The sequence below is a fragment of the Hydra vulgaris genome, chromosome 02, assembly GCF_038396675.1.
Source record: "Hydra vulgaris chromosome 02, alternate assembly HydraT2T_AEP".
Classification (NCBI taxonomy): Eukaryota; Metazoa; Cnidaria; class Hydrozoa; order Anthoathecata; family Hydridae; genus Hydra; species Hydra vulgaris.
Genome location: NC_088921.1, coordinates 35,223,641 through 35,247,500, shown reverse-complemented (window position 1 = coordinate 35,247,500; position 23,860 = coordinate 35,223,641). Strand labels below are relative to the sequence as shown.

The 23,860-nt window shown below is 26.4% G+C and overlaps 1 protein-coding gene and 1 pseudogene across 2 annotated transcripts in view; both read right to left on the bottom strand.

The window, feature by feature from the left end:
• Positions 1-23,860, bottom strand: part of LOC101237827 (uncharacterized) — a 72,403-nt gene that overhangs the window by 27,916 nt on the left and 20,627 nt on the right. For both annotated transcript variants that reach the window (XR_010636666.1, XM_065790716.1), the window contains exons 8-15: positions 18,966-18,998; positions 17,157-17,238; positions 16,134-16,216; positions 14,899-14,976; positions 10,367-10,458; positions 8,595-8,734; positions 7,013-7,108; positions 6,523-6,853 (exon numbers count right to left, since the gene is read on the bottom strand). Coding sequence is in view for 1 of the 2 variants with exons in the window: in XM_065790716.1 (XP_065646788.1) it covers positions 6,523-6,853; positions 7,013-7,108; positions 8,595-8,734; positions 10,367-10,458; positions 14,899-14,976; positions 16,134-16,216; positions 17,157-17,238; positions 18,966-18,998 (935 nt within the window). In the remaining variant the exon portion in view is untranslated. The remainder of the gene's footprint in view (positions 1-6,522; positions 6,854-7,012; positions 7,109-8,594; positions 8,735-10,366; positions 10,459-14,898; positions 14,977-16,133; positions 16,217-17,156; positions 17,239-18,965; positions 18,999-23,860) is intronic.
• LOC136077568 (U2 spliceosomal RNA) lies at positions 23,257-23,323 on the bottom strand (annotated as a pseudogene).

Sequence of the window (23,860 nt, the reverse complement as noted above, 5' to 3'; positions counted from 1 at the left end):
AATTGTTTTAAAACTCAAAAGTTTACACAATAGCACAATTACTTAAGCACTAGAATAATTAGCCCAATCATTTCTTACAACCAATATAAAGTTTTTCAAATGCCATATTATATGTAATTTTTATTGTATTTATTAGAAGAAATCCAAGAAAAAAAGGAAGTTGATTGATCAGTTATTCCTACATATTCCAATTATTTTTTTGAAGCAAAGTGTGGAATATACTTTTTAGATAAAACTTTTTCTCTAATGTTTCTGTCTCTTCTCATTTTTCCAGATAAGGGTGAGGCTGCTTCTGTAACCAATTTAACATGTCCTTTTACATTTTGAGAATGGAATGGGAAATTGTCTTAAGTCAACTTTTGCATATTTTGCATTTCATTTTCAATGATATCTTTTAACATAGGTAGTGGAGTCCTTGGAAGTTCCTCCCAATTTACAAGACCATGGTAATCAACTGCGTCAAAGTTTAGAAGAGGAATTTTCTTACTTCTGTAGAATTTGAAACCACCAAATTTAATTCTTCTGCTAATTCTTTTATTTCTTTTCATTCATCCATCAACAATTGATATCAAAATATTTTCTGGGTGACGATATTATGCAATTTTTTGAATGCATTTATCAACTATAACTTGATCATTTTCAGAAAGGAATTGAATTAAGCATTTTGCCCCCATGTAACATTAAGGCTCCAGTTTTATAAAGAACAAAACCAGTGCATAAACTCAAAGAGTGCAATCAGTAAGTACTACAAGCTCGGTAAATGGAGGAGTGTTTGCAACATACAAATGAAGGATCTGATTTGCTGTTGTAAGCCATTGAGAATGAACAAATGGGCCAGGCTTTTTTTTTCTAGGCTTTCATTCACCTCACCTTTTTCTATTGCCTTGCACATGTTGTAAAGATAATGTTGATCTTTACTAATATTATTTATCACAATCTCAGGTAGAATGTTTGGTAAGTTATTCTGTCTGACATCAAATTTGAAAATTTGAAAAATGTGACAATTTGCAAGTGCTTTTAGTATGTTGCCACTAAAAGCAGTAGGTCCAGAAGTGGTGCCCTCTAAATGCAATACTAAAATTCTAAATGGTAGTTAATTAAAATGAAACATACACACTAACCATTGAACTGGATATCCCAAATGCAGTTCCAGTAATCTTATTACACCATTGTTCACATAAGTATTAATGTCAGTTCTATCAGCGCCAAGAGCTAACACATTATCAAGTAATATTTTGTTTTCACCAAAAAAATCTTTAACAGCATTCTTAATAATTGTCGGTATTGTACTTGATGGAGAAACATGACCAAGAAAAATGGAATGAGGATTGTCTATTAATGTGATATGTTCCTCAGTGATTATGTCTTTTCTGCTTGTTACTAATGCACAAATAGTTTTATCTTTTTGCCCATCGAAGAAAATTGATTTTGGGCCTACTGAACACATATCTAACTTTGTGATAATGTAGTTCTAAGCAAATGTCTTTGGCGCTTTAACTTTGTTTGGTCAATGATAGCTTTTCTGTCATATTTTTTTATTATTCTGTAATCTGAAAGAATGGCAGTAGCAATTGCAGCTCCAGCATCGGATAAATCAAATCTGTGACATTCTCTCACAATTATTGGAAACTTAATCTACCAATAATTATAACTATAAAAATAAAAAATATATAATAAAAAACAAAAAACCTTATTTAAACTTTTTGAAATTTATTTATTAGTTTAGAAAATTTATCTATTAGATTGAAATAATTATTAAATAAAAAGACTATTAGGAAAAGGAAGACCAACCATAGAACCATTGCAACCAAGGAAACCATATTTCTTTCATTTCTTTGATCCCTTCAAAACTCATGCTCATGTACTGGCACTTTTAATATTCTCTAATTACTTAGACTGAGACAATGACATGCTGCAATGTCAAACAAAACTAAACTTTCAATCTTAGTTGAAATCTTTGATTCACCTCAAATATTGCTTTATAAAATTAATAATATAATAATTTTTAAATACTAATAAATTATAAATTTTTCTAAAATTTATTTTAAAATAAATAAATGATAATTTTAAAAAGTGCTAGTTAGAATCATTACAATTTATATACTAATAAATAGTAAATTACTAAGTAATTTCAAATATAAAAATAGACTAAAAATGCCTAAAATAAAGAAATAAATAAATAGTTTAAAAGAGCGATAGTTAGAATCACTGAATAAATAATTAGAAAGTAGTTTATAAATCCAGCCATAGTTTTATTTCAGAAAATATTAAAAAACTTATGATCAAATTAATAATTAAATACCAATAAAGCAATAAAAATAAATATATAAAATATATAAAAATAAAGCATAAAAATTCACAATATAAGTCACAACATAATTTTTATAAAAGCATAGTAGTTATCTGTTCGTCTATGGACATTTTTGTTTTCCGAGGTAAACTCAAAAATTATATTATATAGAAAAAAAGTAAAAAATTAACTTATAATCAATCTGAATGTGGCCTTAGCAAAGAAAAATTAAAAAAAAAGATAATTTAAAAAAGATTTATGGTCGTTTTATTTAAAAAATCAAACATTTTTAAATACTTCAAAAAAAAAACAACGCCATTACAATTTATTTGACGTCTTTTGATGTCAAATTAACCTGTACAACTTTTGAATTGATATCGCAAAAATCAATTCAAGTCATTTAAAATTATTTCTTTATTTAAATTGCTTTTCTGCTTTTGCAACTTTTGCTTTTACATCACTAAAATTAGTGTAATATATTTTATTTAAATTTGTTTAACATATTGTTTTCTTATATTTTACATATAAGTATGTAGCATGCTACATGCTTAGGTAGTAGCTATGTAGTAAATATCAGTGGGCAATGTAGTAGCTATATAACAGGTTATGTAATATGTATAACAGATTATGTTGTAGCATGTTGTATAAAAGCTATGTAGTGGGCAAGTACCTCATGGCCAATGTAGTACCTATACATTGGGCTATTTAAAAGCTATAAAACAGGCTATGTAGTAGTTATATCCTAAAAAAACTAAAATTTTTTTTAAGCTAAATTAAAATGTTGACTAAGTATTCCTCACAATAACCCAGCCGTTGTATTACATATTTTATATTGGTAGCGGGGTTTTTTTTTTTTTTTCATAAGTACTACATAAGTATATAGCAGGCTACATACTTATCTAGTTGCTATGTTGCAAGACAGGCTATGTAGTAGGTATGAGTGTGCTATATAGTAGCTAAAAATAATTGCTGCGCTTTGAAATCGCTGGCGTTGAAAAAAAAAGTTTATCTTACATTTTAAACAAACATGTTACAAGGCTGCATCAAAAATTTGCACCTAATGAGGTGCAAATTTTTGATGCAGCCTTGTAACATGTTTGTTTAAAATTTAATTTTGAGTAAAAAAAAAAATCTTTATAAAGGGAAAAAAAAAAGAAAAATTGCGACAAAAATGAGCTAATTTTTTTTTAAGGATAAATAAAATTTAAATATTGAACAATAATTAGTAATTTTTAAAAATAAATTTGACAAGTTAAACCCAAGCTCAACTTTAATTTTAATAAACTTAAACATATTTGTTTTTTTTAATCAAAATTAAATTATACATTTTTTTTTATCAGAATAAAATTATATATTTTATTAAATTAGTTTTAAATTTATTTAAATACATCAGAACTAAATTATATAATTATAATCTTTGTTTCTAGCTTAAAGTATTAGCATTTTTTAAGCGAAAAAAATCAATCATTACAATAAAAAAATAATAATAATAAAAATAAAATATCATAATATAAAACAAAGATTAAATAAAACTTAACTTTTTTAAATTAACTTTATTTTTTATCATTAAATAGAAATTTAAGTAATTTTTTTTTTATTGCAATAAAAAGTTGTATAAACATTCTTGTGCTTGCAATATGATAAATAAAAGTTTGTATTTTATTTGTGGTTTTTTTAAATGTTTTTTTTAATTACTTCGTATACAAATTAAAATATTGTTGTTAACTACAAACAATTTTGTTTTCTGTTACTAAATAATTTGATAAAATTTTTAGCTTAATAGAGATTAGGCTTTTGTAGTTTTTAATTTTCTTTGAGTTTTTTTTCATTAGTAAATAGTGTTTATATCTAATATTATTGTCATTCAAACTTTTGTAACAAGTTTTTCTACATAATCGTCATTCAAATGTTAATGTGGTTTTTTATAATCTTATCGCTTATAGAATAAGTTGAAAAATGATAAAAAGTTGCTTAATGGAAATCACCCAACTGTATGTAAAATTGCTTAACACGTATGTAAATTGCCGACAGCTTAAGGCTTTAAAGCAAAACCTGATATATGTTTTTTTAAACATAAATAACAGCTGAATATTAACTTTTTTGTGAAGTGAATAAATGAAATATAATGGTTAACATTTGCATAATTTAAGATTATTTTCTCTGTGTTGCTTAAGATGGTTCCACGAGAAAAAATTGTAACTTTCAACAAAAAAAAAATCAAAATTGTGTAAGTACACAATTTTGATTTTTTTTTGAAAGCTGTGTTTTTTTTTCTTGTGGTACTTCTTATTTCTGAAAATGCCATTTTATACCCCAATGATATATTATGTGATAAGTTTTATAAAATATAAAGATGAACAATTAGGGTTTTAGAATTTGAAAATTGCATTATTTTTTTGTCTTTGACGTTTTAAATTGCACTTTTTGGAAAATAAGATTTTCATGCAATTTTGAATACTTTAAACATCATATTTTTATGAATATTAAACTTTATGATTTGAAATTTTCAGGAAACACTCTTCAAACATATACATAAAAAGTATGAGCATAAAAAAATAATTGATTTTTGTTTGATTTCATTTATTTCAATTTTATATTTAAGTAGAGGGTTTCATAAGTGTATCATTTTAAGTTAGTCACCATTATGAGTGTTTTAGACTTGGGTTTTTTCCCCACTCATTTCCTTTATATATATGAAATTTATTAGTGTACCAAATTTCATATTACATACATTAGTCGTTATTGAGTTATTGTGTCAAAAGCTTCTCCTAGTTTTGCTCATAAAATAGTTAAAAAAATGCCCATTTTGTTATAAAAGTATAATTTTCAAATCTATTACTAGTTTTAAAAAAATTTTATTTAAACCATTCTCTATTTCTGTAAAAGAAAGTAGTTTTTTCTAGGGGAACCACCTTAACTGACTTTGTAAAGATATATTATAGTCTCCATCTTATGGCACACATGCTGATAGCCTTATTATAGCCTCTATCTTATGACAAGACACCCCACTTATGAGGACTAAGTAAAAAAAATGATTTTCTAAAGCATATTCCACACACTTTTTCTTTAAAATGACACGGAGAACAGTTTGGTATTATACTTGAGCAGGCGGTAAGCATTAAATTCTTTATCAGATTTTATACTATTTTTTAAATACTTTGTAATCATCCTAAAAGATTTTCATCTTGAGTTTTAAATGAACAATTTACATAGAATACAACTTTTTCAATACAATCATTTGGTATGAACATCTAACCAAGTTATAAACTTTTTAAATACGTGTATTTAATGCATTTAAGAAATAGCAGGTTAACAGGGTTTTTTTGTTTGTTTTGTAAAATTCCTTATTTCATCATAACAAAATGTTATAATTTTTTGAAAGAGTTACTAGACTTAAAGTTATAAAGGCTGTCAAGTCCCGATGACCAGGAACCCGGTATGGTAAATGTAATATTGGGGCTAGAAAGTAAAAAGACCGACAGTCTTGAAAAAAGGAAATTAGCCTTGTTAAAAAAAGGCACACAGGTTTTACTTTTCTCTGATGACAAAATTCTTAGTGGATTGTGCTCACATAACAGAAACAACCATGTTATTATTTTAGGCAACCAAATTGAACTTCAACTTCAGTCATACTTTAAAAAAAAACATCCTAGCCAGGTCATGGTTTTTGCATTTATTGCCTCTGATGGCCAAAAAATGGAATTTTTGAATAAAATCTCTTTAGACATGGTAGAAAACAATTTTTATTTTATAAACTTTTTTGCAAAATAGATATTATTTTTCATAATTAAAAAATTGTCCTTTCTGCTCTACTTGCACCATTTTTTTATTATGCACCTGGTATATCCTGTAAAATAATCACTTTGAATAATTAGTTTAAAAACATAATTACATTGATGTTCAACAAGGTCAGATGGAGTCAGCTACACCATGTAAAATAATAAACATATTACAAAATTTTCAGATATTCAATTTGACTGTTAGAAAAAATGCCAAAAAAAACTAGGATTCACTGCTTGAGACACTTAGACCAAAACCAAGAGCAAGATAGTGGAATACAGGACCAAGACCAAAACAAGACTTTTAAAATACTGCCTTGTCCAGTTCTTTTTATAGTGTATCATTTTGAAAAGATTTTCGAATCAAGATTCTGCAAGGCATTTAAAAATTTAAAAAAAGATTTAAAACAAAATTTTAAAAAAGATAAAAAGTAGACAAAAAATTAATCTTACCAGAAGCAACAACCTTTTTTACAATTTTGTTTGTTGTTTTTTCCATAAAACTATCAAACTTTGATGCACTAATTCTACTGTTAGAACTCTTTGTAGATAGAATATCATCATTAGTACTCTTAGTAGATTGGATATCATCGTTTGTAGATTGGATATCATCGTTTGTAGATTGGATATCATCGTTTATAGATTGGATATCATCATAATCTTTTTGATTACACTCAGAAATATTTTGATTCATTTTTTTTTCTATTTCAGTGCATATCTGAATATGTTTTTGCTCAAAGTCTCTCACAAAGTTTTGAAACTCTTGCATGAACTTTGATGGTAACTTAGGAAAAAGAAAGTATAAAATTTATTTTAAAATCTTCAATTTTTGGTCTAAAAATAATAAGTTTATTTGCAGTAAATAGTGAAACAACAACTACTTTCAAATAAATAAAATAAAATAATAACAATAAACCTTTTCCATAAAATAATAACAATAAACCTTTTCCATTTCTAGCTGACTTTTTACTTTATAAAAATCAATAGAAATAAATGTTTCAACATTTTGAAGAATTTCTTCTTTGCATTTACATGCAACCTAAATAAATTTTTTTTGCTTTATAAGCATTATATATAATCAAATAAATCTAAAATTAAAAAAAAATTAATTAACATTAATATTTATAATATTTCAAAAAATGATATTGTCTGAAATTGAAAATATTGAAGACTTTAATTAATTAGAATTTATTGAATTTGTAATTTATGTTATTATAGTTTAATAAACGCATAATTTACTATTTATACCTTTATTTACCATTTAGTGGCATTATTGCTATATAAAAAATAACACAAGTCACCAAAATCCATTAAAGATTTTGTTGAAGTGGAGAAATAATGGACTAGGCAATATAGGTTGTAGCTTTAATTGCTAAAAAAAAAAAAAAAAAAAAAAAAAAAATACAAATTTTAGAGTACATCTACAGTGGTTTCAAGAATAATAGAATAAAACTTTAAGGTTATATTTGAATAGGTAATACAATTTCCATTTATATTTGAATAATAATATAATTACACAGATAGTATATTGTGTTATATAATGTATATAACACAAATTTCCATGAATGGAAAAGACTTTACCATTCATATATAAATTATTATAAATACTTTTGAATGTCATTCATATTAAACAGATAATTAGACAGATATAGAAAGTTAGATTATTTCTATTAAAGAGTACATATTTGATATTAATGACTAATTCAATTTCAAAACCTGTTCAATTGTTTTGCTAAGATCTAAAATTTGAGATTACCAGAAATTAGCCAAAAAGTAGTGAGCAAAGCAACAAAGTGGCAAATAATAGGTACAGTAGATGACAATAAAAGTAATAGATGACTACAACGACAAAAGTAATAAATGGCTATGGCAAAAAAAGTAATAGAGAGCTATGCTGATTTTTACTATCTTTGTTAATCACCATGGCTACAGTGTAGAACAACACAATTTTTAAATACCAGTTTTAGTGCATATTTTTTTGTCAATTTTGATTTTTTTTTTTTGAGTTTTTTTATTAACAACTTTTGATATAATTTTTAATGTTTTATTTACAATTGTATATTATAGTATGACACCAAAGATGCAAAACTTTTTCAAGAATTTTTATCGAAAATAAAAAAAAACTATTTTAATAATTATCTTTTATTTATTTTATGACTTTGAATAAGCAACAAAATTGTAATACATTTTTTTTTTTTTAAAAACATCATATATTTTGTACTTTCAACACTTTAAGAGACCAATCCTACCACTTAGTACTTAGACCACAAATAAAAAAATCGCAAAAAGAATTTAATATTACACAAGAAGAAAACAAAAACAAAAACAAAAATTTAAAAACAAATTTCATGGATTTTTAATGCATTTAACTCTTACACAATACAACTAGATTATGATTTTCTTTAAGTATCTTCTTCAGATACTATAATTTACATAGTGCTCAAAAAATCACAGATTCTAAACAATAGATTTTTGAAATTTTTCCAAAAAATTAAAACTACAAAATCAAAAATTTATTTGCTGACCTCTGCAACTTTTTCCCATTCTTCTAGATCCTGAAAAGTTTTAAGAAAATCTTTTAAAGACAGCAATTGAATCTCTGTAACAATGCATTGTGAATGAAGAATGAAGATACTACTGCCAAATGATGTCATGCTGATTATGTCTAAACAGTAAAAATTATAAATTTAATGTCTTTAAATTAAAAATTTCTATATTCATATATTTAAAACTTCTATATTCATATATATAAAAAATGAAACAGTCAAATTTAAGTAAGTTTCACAAAGATAAAAAAGATTCTAATAATAAAAAATTACTTTAAAAACCACAATACTTTATAGAAGATAGATTGAATTTTTATTTTTTTTTTCACTTTCACTTTCTGAGAGGTATCACAGAGTTCAAAAAAACTTACTACTAGATGGCCTCAGAACCATTACACTAAGTAAAAAAACCATACTCTATTAGAAGATAACAGAAAGAGATGCATAGCCACTAATAAAATATGCGCAAGTATAAACCTATGAGTAGACTCAAAAAGATCCAGCATTTATCATCATAGATAAAAAAACAATAATAAAAGGAAAACATTGAGCAAATCTATTAGATGAAGGTAAACAGAAGTTTTCTACTTAACTCTTAAGTCTTTGCCTAGGAGGCATTCTACAAAAATGTAAGTAAATGTAGTTTAAATCTGTCCAAGATGAGTATTTTTATTGTGACATCATTGCATTAGTAACATTAATAACTTATTTTAAGTCTGAGTTAACTTCTCCTAGCTTTTTTTTTTTTTAAAAAAAAAGTCTTACAAGACAGTAGGTAAAGAATTGAAAACACACTACCAGTGCGGTTACCAGTAGCACAGTAAATTTACATATATACATTTCTTACAGATAAATTTCACATATTTAAACTTCATTAAGAAAAGCTACTTATCAAGATACAAGAAAAAATATTTTGCTGAAAATGTTCTACTTTCTTTGCCATTACTTTTATGTGACAAATGAAAAACTTGTTATGTAAAAAAAATATATATATATTTTATTCCAATAAAGTTATCTGGTTTGTTTAATGAGTGCTCCTTAGACTTTTGAATTCATAAAAGTTTAAGGTCATTGAATTTATAGAACATTTTTAAAACTTGCTTATTTATTGCTAATATATACACACACACACACAGTTTTTCCAGAAAAACTTTGCTTCTGTGACTGGGGCAATGAAATTTGGAAAATTTTTTATGACGATATAAAAAAATAGTTATGACGCATTAATATAAGAGAAAATTAGTTTTATGATGTATTTCTCTAGGTATAGATATTGGTTAACTAAATTTAAGACTGCTGGTATGAAATAAGGTATTTAACACAAATATATTTTGATTTAAACTTTGCAGCTTGCATATACTTTATCTTGGTGTGAGTTGCTCAAATTTACTTTTATGTTATTGGGTTTCTATGATGCTATTTTTTTATTTAAATATGAAATTACAGAAGATTTAACACCTTTTTTGGAGATTTTTTGGAGGTAATATATTCTGTTTGTGAGTGTCTCTGGAGGTAATGTGTTCTGCAGGAGTATTTTTATTGTGATACTACCAGTAGGAACTTGTTACCAATGCTCAAAAACCTTGTTTTTCTACCCTTACCAACAATTAAATTGACAATAAGCAAGAACCTCGCCTGCTATGAAAAAGGATCAGTTTAATGTGCAAAATAAATTTCTTAAAGTTTTAATCTGTTAAATTCTTGTTTTGATCTTGTTTTCTAAGAAATGCACATTATTTGAAAAAAATTACCTTTTATTTGATCATTCCATGCAAAAACTTTTCTCTTGTGAGGTTCAAACAAAAAAATTCCATCAGCAGACCACGTTAGTAGATATTTATTCCTTTAAAAACAATTTTTTAAATTGCAAAACAATTTAAAACTAATATTTATGTTTTTAATTCTTCAAACAGATGTATTATCTTTAAAATAAATAGTATAACGTTATCATAATAAACTTAAATATAAAGAACTTTTAAATATTTATACTGCAAACCTTTCTGCTATATATTTACAACCCACTGAAAAACAAAACTTATGGTTAACTTTTAAAAAAATATTACAGAGAATGACTACAATACTATGAATTGTAGACTAAATAGGTATATTTGATTTTTCAAATAACTGATAAATAGCCCTGCATATAAAATCATTTCATCTGTTCAGTGCTGTAAAAAAGTAACAAAAACATTTTTTTTTGTGTTTAGTACTGCATTGCACAAAAAAAGTTGTCATTCTTAAAAATAATATACATGTATATAAACAACACTAGCAATTTTTGCAATTATTATATAGCTAAGAATTGCCAACTCTTTTTCAGTCTATTTTTTTAGCTTTAATAATAATTTTGATTAACACTTCATATAGTGAGCTTTTTATTTATTTTTATCTAAAAAATTAAAACAAACTGTTTTAAACTCATAAATATACAATTTAGTTAAGTGGTAAGTATGATGTTGTAGGTTTTAAAGCAAAGTACAATAGTCAAGCTATTGTGTTAAAACAATAACTCTCTTTGAAAAAAAGATTGCTAAGACAGACGTCGAGGTGGCTGTGTAGCTATCTTCATTACTGATGTATTTATCTCTCATGAAGTTAATTAGTTATATAAAACTTTTCTCAAACAAGTTTTGGTATCTGTAAGAGTTAACAATAATCACACACTTTTCTAGGTTATATATAGACCAAATGATGCTAATTTAATATCATATATTGCTGAATCCTTCAAATTAGCTCATAGCTTAATTAGGAAGCCCTATGATAGCTGCTTGATTGATGGTAATTTTACCATATATTTTCTAAGTCCAGACACCCTATGGTTGCTCAAACCATACAATGATCTTGTTATTTACCTACAGCAGTAATTCTACTTTAAAATTGTTTCTTAATTTTATATTAGATAATAATACTAGGAATTTTAGTTTCAAAACCGTTTCCCGAAAGTGAATCTCAGTTGTTTAGTTACAACAAAGGTGATTACGATTCAATATCAAACTTTATTGTATCAATCAACTAAAATATTTTATTTCTGCATAAAACCGCGGATCAAATGTTCAATTTTGTTGTTGTTTTTTTTGTTTTTTTGTTAATTCACCAAGGCCAAGAAGGCCACTACAGACGAGGAGGCTACTTAATTGTGGTTATAACCCTCACTCAACTCTATAATTCCGAAACACGAACCTTGACAAACAAGGCCGCTACGTGGAGAAACAAATTGAGCGCGGTACTACCAGGGACGTGGTGGGGATCGAACTCGGAACCTCTCGCTTATAAAGCGAGCACTCTACCATTACACCACTACCAATTTATTAATTTCTAATAATTGTACTATTTGTGAATATTTTATCCCCAAGTTAACAAAGAAAAAATATGAAAATAACAAAGAAAAAAGATGATCCTAATGTGGGTTATTCCACATATTAAAATGCAAATCCGAGCAAAGAATCCGCTTGGCATATCAACTGCTTAACTAAATGAAAGAATAATAAACTTAAAATAAACTGCTAGCTTCTTAATCATTCCGTAAAAGCTGAAATATTTAAAGCAAAAAGAGCACATAAAAAAGAAATAATATTAAAATCCCTCTGAATAATTTCCATCGTTAAAAAAGTAATACTAACCTGAATGAACTTATAATGACAACTTGGGTTTTTCTATTTTAGACAATATTAACTTAAGCGCATTAACAATAATAAAATGCTCTCTGCAAATCGACATGGCTTTCACCATCATAAATTATTTGAGACTAATCTAATAGAGACTTGATATTTTTTCATCTTCTATAGTATTTCACCAATTTATTCATGTAATCTTGATTTTGCCAAAGTGTTAATTCTTTACCTCAAAACAGACTTATGTTAAAATAAAGATAATTTGGAATAAATGGGAAACAAAATAAAAAGGTATAATAAATCAATCCCTAAAAAGCTCTACTCAAGTGCATAACTAAGGAGTCATTATTTCATGTAACGCCAAGTGGAGCACACATTTTTGAACAGTTGTCTCAAAGTCCTTACAAATTCTTGGTATGCAAAAAGGCATTCACTTTTATTGATGAAAATATGGTTCTCAAGTTATATAAACCATTTATTAGACCACACCATAAATATACAGTGTTTATTTGAGCTTCTTATTTAAAAACTGATAAAACCTTGGTTGAATCTATTTAACGCAAAGCAACAAAATGGACTTCCAGCTTGAGACATCTGTTATACTAGGAAAGACTAAGAAGATTGAATCTACCATTATTGAATAAGCGTTTTGGTTGGGGCAGCAATAAGTTTAGGGTTAGGAAATTTTCCGCATCTTACACAATGAAAATTTCCACATTTTTGCATTTCACCCATGTCCTTAATAACATAATATGATATAAGTTGCTCATTTAAAAATATAATAGCAACACTTATGTTATATTTGACATTACCAATTAGCGTAGCAACTGCAAAAAGATCCTTAAGCGCATTAAAACAAATTTACAGACAACAATGGCGCAAATCATTTTGTGTGCACTAGACCTAATAACTTCTGAAGTAGAAATAGCAGCTCAATTAAATTTAAAAGATGTTTTTTTTTTTTTTTGCAGCTATACTAACTTTTGCAGCTATAAAGACAAGAAAAAAACTTTCATCAAACTTTTTACTTACTAGACTTGCATAGTGTAACATTCTCATTTCTATTTAATTAAATCAAAATTGTATTTAAAAGAAAGGTTTTTTTTTTCATGTAAAATTTTTGTCAAGAAAAGGGAAGTTAGGGGGGGGAGCAGAGAAGTAATTTAGGAGCCCGGATTAAAATTTTGCGGAAGGCCTATTTTTTGTCGCTACGCTACTGCACAGAACACATTCTGTTTTATATACAATTTATTTTAATTGACTTTTTATCATACTGATCTTCTCCATATATAATTCTATGATATACAAAGAACAAATTCTGTTTTATATATAATTTAATTTAGTTTATTTTTTATCATACTGATTTTTTCAATCAAAAATTTTTTAATTCAATCTAGGTGTTCCATCCTCATTGTTTTAGTTCAGTTTGCCTACTGTTGAAATACGGTTTTAATTAAGTAAATTTTTGTGATTTAAAACTTACCTTTTTGATCAAAAGCCAACAGTTAAGGATTAAATTAAACTCAACACAGTTAATTATGATTAACAAGAATGACTAACATAACAAAATGAATTTTTATTGTAAATTATCATGTTTTTGCTATTTTGCATTGCTATATTGTACTTGCCTTGTAAATAATAATTTTTTTTATACTTATAGTAAAAATGTTATTGTAATAAATTGTTGTATGTTTTTTTGTTTCAAATTATAACTATTTTTAACACTGTTCTTAAAAATATGTAATGTTTTTCTATAATGAAGGTGTTAAACTATATCCATGACTTTGTGTAAAAAACGATTTGAATGTATATATATATATTGTTGTTGTTGTTTTATTGAGAATTAAAAATACACTAAATTATAGAAGATTGCTCAATATTATAATTAGATTAAATTACAATTCAAAAACAGAGCAATTTACAATAAGTAATTTAAATTATTATTTTACAAATAAGACAACCAACTAAACAAAAAAGTGAAATAATTTCTAAGTGTAGGTGCAAAAATAAATTTCTTCTCATCATTTGACAACAGTTTTCCATTACCTCTTCTTTTATCAAATATGTCTATATTTAATATCAGAATACAAATACGTCTATCATTAAATATCAGAATACAAATATATACGTATATATCATTATGTACCATTATATATCAAAATATATATCATATATATAAATATATTTCAATATATATCAAAATATATATCATATATATATCATTATATATCTATACATGATATATATATATATCATATATATAAATATATATCATTATATATAAATATATGTGTGTATGTGTAACTAGCCTAACAAAACTCTCAGTCAATGTGTGCAAATTAACTGAACTTATTCATTTAAAAATAAGATTATACATCTTACAAAAATGCATATTAGCAAATCAAATGTGTTAGTGGTGCAGTGGAAAAGCACTTGCTTCTAAGCGCTAACTACCAAGTTCAACCCCCACAATATTCTTAGTAGTGGCCTTTTAACAATAAAAAAAAGTAGTCTTAGCGATGTAAATAAATTTTAAAAAAATGAACAATCTTAACACATATCATAATGTATTTAATCCGCATTTTAATAGTTTTAAAAAAATACTTTTTTTTAGACAAATATGTCTTCTCTTTAATTTTTTTTAAAAAAATAACCCAAATATGTTAACTTACATAACTTGATAGAGATAAGGAAAGTTGAAACTCAGACGTCTTGTTGAAGAACAATTTGATTCTGACAATTTAACAGCACTGTAACGAGTAATGATTGAATTTATACAAAATTATTACTTTTTTTATTAAAATTAAATATATAAAAATAATGATAACCAAGTAACATAATTAAATGTTAAAAATTTAAAACCACTTTTAATTTTAATATATATATATATATATATATATATATATATATATATATATATATATATATATATATATATATATATATATATATAAGGGTGTCCCAAAAAACAACATTTTTAAAAATAATCTGCTCTCACCCCCTAAATGTGTTCTATCTCATACAAAAACACTAAGTTAAAAAATTTTTTGAATAAAAAATATTTTAAGGGGTCCCCCAAGAGCCTCTAATATTTAATGGGTCCCTAACATTTTCATAAAATAAGTTTTTCAAAAATATGTCAATCTGGTACTCAAATGAAGCAAAATTATATAAATATTTACTTGAAAAAAATTGTTATTTATGGTTTTATTACATTAAAAATTACGTTTTTTAACAAAAAATGAAAAAAATGCATTTTTTAGTTCTTGTTTTTTTTGCACACAAAAAAAATGTTTTTTTGGCCAAAAAAATAAAAAGCTTTTTCTTGATTTAAACAATAATATAAAAAAAAATTGGTTTTAGGTGATATTTATTTTAAGAACTGTTTTCATCTGTGGTCACACTGGAGATTGAATTAAAAAAACAAATAAAATTGTTGTTTACTATTTAATTTTTGGTTCAAAACTGAACAAAATTTGAAAATAAAAAAAGTTTTGATAAGAAAAAACATCTAAACTTTATTATTTAAAAAACCTGTATTTTATTACTTTTTTTGCTCAACTCTCTGTTCACACTAAAGTAAACAAAAACACTATAAAAATCTGTAAAACTCAGAAAAACTTATACTAAAACCAAAAAAAAACTCCAAAATATTTGAACATATTGGATTTTTCAAACTAATAGATGCCAAAGTTGCTATGCTTGTATGTCTAAAGGAAGGCCTTGAAAAAAGAAGGCTGTGTTTAAGCATGTTGTTTTTGATTTTCTGGAAAACAAATAATGCTAAAACTACACATAACTAGTTAATGAACTTTCATGAAAAATGGTTGCTTAACTTTTAATTAACATTAGGTGGTAAGTTTAGATGTTAGAAAAAAAAAATTAACATAATAAATATTATTAATACCTTGATGTAATAATTGGAGTAGGAGGTATATTTAACAACTCTTTAAATTGATGTGTAGACAAAACCTGCCCAGAAGTATCAACCTATTGCATTACATTATAAAATAAAATACAAAAAGCATCCATGAGATGATTTCTTTATATTCATTTTTTTCATTTATTATATCATTATTACAAATATTTATTTATATGTAACTTTTATGCCTACAAAAAGGATTTCTCTGAAATAAAATTGTAATCTCACTAGTGATAGCATAACAATAAAATACTCAGCCTTGACTTAGAAAACATGTTAAAACTAATTAAAGCACCCGGTTGTAAAAAAATGCTTTATTTTATAATACCACTTTCTTACTTAAGTTTGACATTATGACATTAAAGCTAAATAAAAAATAAAACTTGATTACCTTTCTTATAATTTTTTTTTTTTTTAATTTATTTTTGTGGATAGTAGAGTTTTTTTCTCCGAGTATGCCTGGCAAAAAAGAAATACCTGTTTTGAATCTAATATTATATAATAAAATATTTGTTTGGATTCCAATTTAGTACATATGAGTTTAGTATTTTATATAACTTTAATATAAATGACATGCACAATTTTTTTTTTAAATTCAATACCTCAAAGCCTGTTTGTGGGTCCATACACAATCATTGTTGTTGTGCATATTAAGTGTTATGTATCACAACAGTGATTGTATATACTATTACAATTAGGAAATTAAATACTTTTGATTAAACAATTAAGGAATTTCAATCAATATAATTGATGACCTATAGAAACCGAAAAAAAAAGGCCTAAAGGTTTATTCAGCTTCTCCAGAATGTTTTTGTTTTTAATATTTCTATTAATAATCCTGAATTCTTTAAGCTGGTATACTTATACTAAATTTTTATGTTAAGTAGTATTAAGTGGTTAATATGTAGTGAACAACAATGTGATTGGTTAATACATAGTGAATTACCATGTGATTGAATAATATGTAATAAAAATTATTTAAAAATTATCTAGCATAAAAAAATTTGCCTCCCAAAGTCGACTTCCAGGTCTTGCAGAATATATGATAACTTCAGAATTGTTCAGGAAACAGCAGCCGTAAAGTCCAGTTCTAAATAAAATAACTATATAATATTTTTTAAATATAAATGAATTTTATAAAGGTAACTAAATATATACTTTGAATATATATAAATCAAGATTTAAAATTTTATTAGCTTTTTAAAAATTAGTAAAGCATAGTTACTAAAATTTTTTAATTAAATTTATTTGGTAAAACACTAATATTTATGAAGTAACAAATAATTAAATCTTTTAATTAAACTTATTTGTTAATTTTTAATTAAATTTATTTGGTTCTAAAACGAAGTTATATTTATAGATTTAATTATTCAACAAGGTTGCCTTTGAGGGCAATATATCGGTTATAGCAATCTTCCAACTTTTCAGTACCATTTTGTAGAACAATTTGTCTTGAGCATCAAAATAGGCCTCTGTTTTGGCAATCACTTCTTTATCTGTCTAAAATTTCTACCCACTGAGTATTCTCTTAAGGTCTGCAAACAGAAAATAGTCACTGGGGGCTAAATCTGGAGAATAAGGTGGATGGGGAAACAATTCATAGCTTAATTCACTCAAATTTGCCATCATTTTCATTGACATTGTGTTTGATTTTCTGCAATTTCTTTCTTGCTGTTGATGGTCTGATTCTTCTGGAGATAGTTGATGAAAAATTATTCCCCTGCACCCTATACGGATGCCATAACCATTGCCAGGCGACTGTTGCGTCTTTCCACACTTTGGATTTTAGACAGTCCACTCAGCTGATTGCTGATTTGACTCTGGAATATAGTGATAGAGCCAAGTTTCATTCATTGTCAAATACCATTGCAAAAATTTGTCTTTATTATGGTTGAACAGCTTCAAACACTGCTCAGAATCAACTCGTTGTTTTTGATTAATTGTGAGCTCACCATCTATGTGTCAGTCCCATGACTTATTAACCAAACTGTTACAAATAGTTTTTTATAGTTAATTTAATACTAATTTCAGCCTTTTCATCTATCTAAACATTTTGTTGAATAAATATTTTGTTGAATAAGTATTTTGTTAAATATAATTTGCAAATAATAATTTTCATTATCCTCATATTAGTTTTAATGTTACAAATTTTTTTCAGATTTTAATTATTTTTAAAACTCTCACAAATAACACTCTAATATGACACCTCACAAAATAAACCTTTCGTTGTCAGAAAAAAATAATCTGGATGTAGTAGTTACAGTAACATGTTGGAGGGAAAAGTTTATTATTATTGGAACCCCTTAGCTAATTTACTAAGCTATTTCTTGATTGCAACAACCTTTACCACAAACCTGATGATAATTCAGAAAAAATACAAAAAATCTCGAAAATGGTAGTAATCATTGAATTCATTGGTTAGCATTGATAATAAATAATTAAAAATTGAATTTCGACTTATGTTTCAACATATATTTACATATATACATATATTTTTATATTAATTATTTTTACTAATCTTTAAACTTTACTAATGTTAAATAAGTTTATTTATGCAAATTATTACAATTACACTGTATTTTCAAAATCAAACACACCCATTGTATTGGAAGAAAAAAACTGGGTTGTATTGCCTACTGATACCTTAACCCACCAGCCTATGTATAAAAACTTGTCCTCACCTATTTTATTTTAGCATGATATTACCAGTAATGTTTGGTTTCATCCTTAAACCAGCAGTAAAAAATCATTATTTTTTTTAAGCAAAATATTTAAAACTAATCTTAAATTAAAAAAAAAAATATTAAAATTATTTACCGTGCCTTTTTTCCTATTTGACAAAACTGACCACTAAATGTAATAAAAATAATTTCAGTTAAAAAAATATTAAAAAAAAAAATATTTCAACCTCCAAAAATAGATTAGATTAATTTTTTTTTACTTTAAACTATAAAATATTTAGTATGACAAATATTATATATTGAGTAGTCATTAGACACATTAAGTAGTTATATTGTAAATAAATATTTGAAAATGAGATTATTTTAATATGAACAAATGAATTCTTATTTAAAAATGCTTCTAATAAACTTTGAAATTTTAATTTTGGAACAAATTTGATTTTCAAAGAGGTATACCACCCATGGTGTTTGCTTTTGCCCCTATTTCCATCCCTCGTGTGTGCAACTTCTGTTAATGATTTACTGTTTAGAAGCCCCTTATAAATAATAAAAACCAAAAAAATCTTGCACACACGAGGGGTGAGAGTAGATATTTCAATTTTCCTAAGTGTTATTTAAAATGGCTTCTTAGCTGTTTTTTTTAAAGTTTCTAACTTGGAATTGATAAAAGGCTAATCTATGAAATAAAGGGCTAATCTATGAAACAAAAAAAAACATCTTCAACTATATTTCAAAATAAAGACTTATAAATCGCTTGTTAAATTTTCTTTTCTCAGTTAAACATTCATTTTATTTATTAAATATTATCTTATCTAGTATTTTTAAGTATGTTTAAATATACTGCACAGTTGTTTTTAAATTAAAAAGTTCACAAAAAACAATTTAGTTTAATTTGGAACACACTATGTAGATAGATTTGATTCATGTTACTTTAATCTCTTGTTCACACTAAATAATAAACGCAAGTAGAAATATTAGGGATATCCAAATCATGTTTCTGTGGGCATAAATCATCCACTAATTAAAGTTTTGATTTTATATTAAAAATACTTCAAAAATGCTGTCTTTTGCAATAGGTAGTGCATATAAACTTGTACATTTTAACTTCTCTAAAAGATATTTCATTCCGTAGTTGATGGACATTTAACTTCTCTCGAATATCAGACTCAATGAAAAGATAAGGAGGAACACCATTAAAATTATTTGAAATCGAAAGTTGATGTGAGCAATAAGAACACTTTTTTTTAAGAAAAAAGTTCAAGACTACGTCTTCACCTACTTTCGAGAAGTAGAGATCATTAGTAGTTCTAGTTGAACTTCGCATGCACAATTGATTATTGCAAATTACTTGTGACTCAAAAGACTGAATTGACTTAATGAAATTAATAAAATGCTCCATTTCAGTTCCGAATGTACAGATCGAGTGATTTCCATTTTCGTCTTGAGAAACACAAAGCTTGCAAACGTCTAAGGGCCAAATACTTTTTGCTTTATTCCAATCATTGGAATCAATAAACCTTATTATAAAAGCAATTTTTTTTTTGATATCAGAGTTTTTCAAATTAATCAATATGTTCTTAGACAGCTTGCTTGAAGTCCAAAGCGCGAGTAAAAAATAATCAATTGTACATGTGTTCAATAATTTAACTGGCTTTTTAAAATTTGATTTAATAAGCTTTCCTCCCCATTTAGGAATATTACTAAAAAACCACGAGTTTTCACTTTGTTTTTCATTAACTTTCGATTTCTTTGGACTGACTACATCCTACATCCTACTTATTAGACAGCAAACGCTTTATATTTTTGATAGATTTATCTTCATCTATGCTTGAATGATCATCAAATGAATTAGAAGAAGAATCTAAATTAATTTTAGGCTTCTTTTTCAAAAACTTTTTTAATTTTTTTGACTCATAAACTTCATCTTCCGAAGTTTCAATTTGTGTCAACATTAGTTTCTGGTTTAGCGTTATTAGTAAAAAAGAATGTTAGTAATCCAGCTGGATTTGGAAGCATCTCTAATTACTTTCCACATGCTAAATAATAAATTACGCTTGCGATATGCGCACAGCAGCCTACAGCTCTCATGCCGGTCTTACAAGTACAGTACCATCCTTCGATTTCAGTTTCATCATTTGTATTAGGTAAATATTGCACATACACTTTATACTTTGTAGACCCAGAATGACGAGATCTGATAATAAGAGAAAGAACTTTTGATTTCCCTATCGATTGAACAATTTCACATATTGCCAATTCATATTTTCCTTTATTGAAATGTTCAGAAATGTAGCTTAAGCATTGCCTAAGTTGATATGAGCCCAAAGTGATGTTGTTTTTTATTATTTCTTCAGGCAATTTAGGAAAACCAAGTACAAGTGTTGCTTCAATGTTCACAAACAAACTCTTTTTGTTTAGTTTTTTCAGTTTTGACCAGCTTTTCCAAACTATTTTCTAAATGAAACTTTACTTTCATGTTATTAATAATTTTTTGTTTGTCATGCTGGTCTGAGTAAAGACACTTGAAAAATCTATTAATAAGGGATGCTGCAATTCTGTAGTCGGTAAGTGTGTGAGGCAAACATTTATTGCGCACTTTATCTAAGACTTTGAAATATATTTTTAGAAATAAATTTGTGACTTCGATAATCCCAACGACACTTGGTAATCATTCTAGATTGATTAGCTTGTAATGTTGTCAATTGTTTTTGACTATTTTCTACACATTTTTGGCTTTAAATTATGAGTATTTTTTAAGTTATCAAGACAGTCTCGAAAACCTCTATCAAGTAATATAATTTTACCAGGATGAAGCAATTTTCTAAGATTTTGGTCGCCTAGAAGAACATCATTCATGAATGAAGCACCATTTTTTGTTGCCTTGTGAAGTCCAAATGCATTGACAATTTTTCCATTTGATATAGAAAATAAAAAAGGTTTAACCAAATGTATTTTTTTTTTGTACGTTGAATGTTTTTCATTGAAAATAGTTCTTGCTGCTCTTTTGACAATAACAGTAAGTTCCGTCGACAACTAATATCAACTGAGATTCTTTAGCATTAAATATTTCTTTGGCCAATTTGCTGTTATTTGCTAACCATTTACTCCTTGTTAAATGACCTACACCTAAGTTATTAGGGATGAAATCTTTGACAAAAGCATCTCTTACTTGTTGCAAATATCAAGATACTTCAAAATGAGAGTCAATATCAAAATAATCAGCGACAGTGTATTGATCAAGGCCAGTTTTTAGCCAAAACAGAAAGATGGCTAGAACTTGAGATTTAGATCTACTACTGGTGTTTCTGAGTGAAATCAAATCTCCACTTAGTTCTTCAAATTGTTGTCTATTGAATCCAGTAGTTCGCTGGCAAATAAAACCAGGTAGTTTTGAAATATCAGAAAACTTTGAAAATAAACTGTTATGCTGAGCGTAATATCGAAACATCTCTAGTAAAGATTTAACTTCTGATGCATTTAGTTTCACATTCTTTTTAACAACAATCAGCTGATTTAAAGCTTCATTGTTTAATAATCCAACTTTGTTCAAATGCTCTCCGCAGCATCTTGATCCAGTAGGTATAAGAATTTTTTTTTGGACATAAGTGTCAATAATGCCTTGCCCTGAAAAGAATTTGAAATTTTTTGAAGAGTTATTAATGTGACACACGAAACAATAGCGATGAGAAGCAGTTGTTCGAGGTATATCCAACAAAATTGATGAATTTTTTTCACTCATTCCGTCGCTTTTTTTTAGCTCAACTAATTCTTTTTTAAACTCAACTAGAAAACTTTTTGAAGACTTTAGTGATATTTGTTCATTTTGTTCAATAATAGGTGGGCTAGCTGATACTTGATTTGTTTCAAGCGTTTCCGACAACTCAAGATTCGTTGTTTGAAAATCAAATGACTGAGTCTCTATAAATCTACTTAACAGTGAATTTATTTCCTCATTCTCCTTTCTCTGTGCTCTTTTAATACAGGTAGCACAGCAATGTGTTTCAAGCTCAATGACATTTTTGTTTTTGTTGATTGTTCCTCATCTTTCATTTAGAAACCGCAACTTCGTTTCTAAAAAAACTCTAGATATTCCACGCTTATTTTTTACTTTATCCAATCTTCTGAAACAACACCCGCGGTGTTATTAAGGAGCCGAGACTCCGTATTTTAGCCCATTTAAGGGTTTTTCGGCTCATTTAAGAGTTTGTTTAGGCTCATTTAAGGGTTTAGTTGCCACTCAGCCAAAACTGAGCAGCGCCAACTTAATGGTTTATCTCCATTTTACGTCTGGAGTGGACGGATTGCTTTGAAATTTCCGGACGTAGAAGGAGACACTGAAAAAGCGACTACGCCAAGAACCTCTATCGACTGTCACGGCTTTGATCTTGTGCTGTTTCTGCTTTCTAACAGCACCGTAACCAATTGAGAGATGGTCCAGAGCCAAAATAAGAACAGATACTACACTTGATCTTAGCCATTAGGCCGAGAAGCGATCACCCGCAAATTAAAACTTATTTTAAACTGTTAATCCGTTCATTTTGGTACTTTTTAATTTTAAACAAACAACTTATATCAGGGTTACCACTATTAAAACTGAGGCTAAAAATAAGAACTTTAAGGAGAATTAAGGATATGTTTTCCCAATTTATAAGGAGATTTGGTCGCGAACACCAATTTTTTCAAGCAAAAAATAAGGAGAATTAAGGAGAAAAGGATTACTTTAAAAACAGAATTGTTCTTTTTTCAATAAATATTAAATATAAATAGATAAACTATTATAAATATAATATACTATACATATATATATATATATATATATATATATATATATATATATATATATATATATATATATCACAATATTAAAAAAGTTCATTTTTCTTTTCAACAAGCTTCTTTTTTTCAACATAAAGCTTTTCAAGAGACTCTAGTTTTTTAAAGGCAGCTCTTTTTAATGCATTAGATTTTGATATGTCAGCTTTAATGTCATCTAATTACAAAGAGAATCATTAAATAATGACATTTCATTTA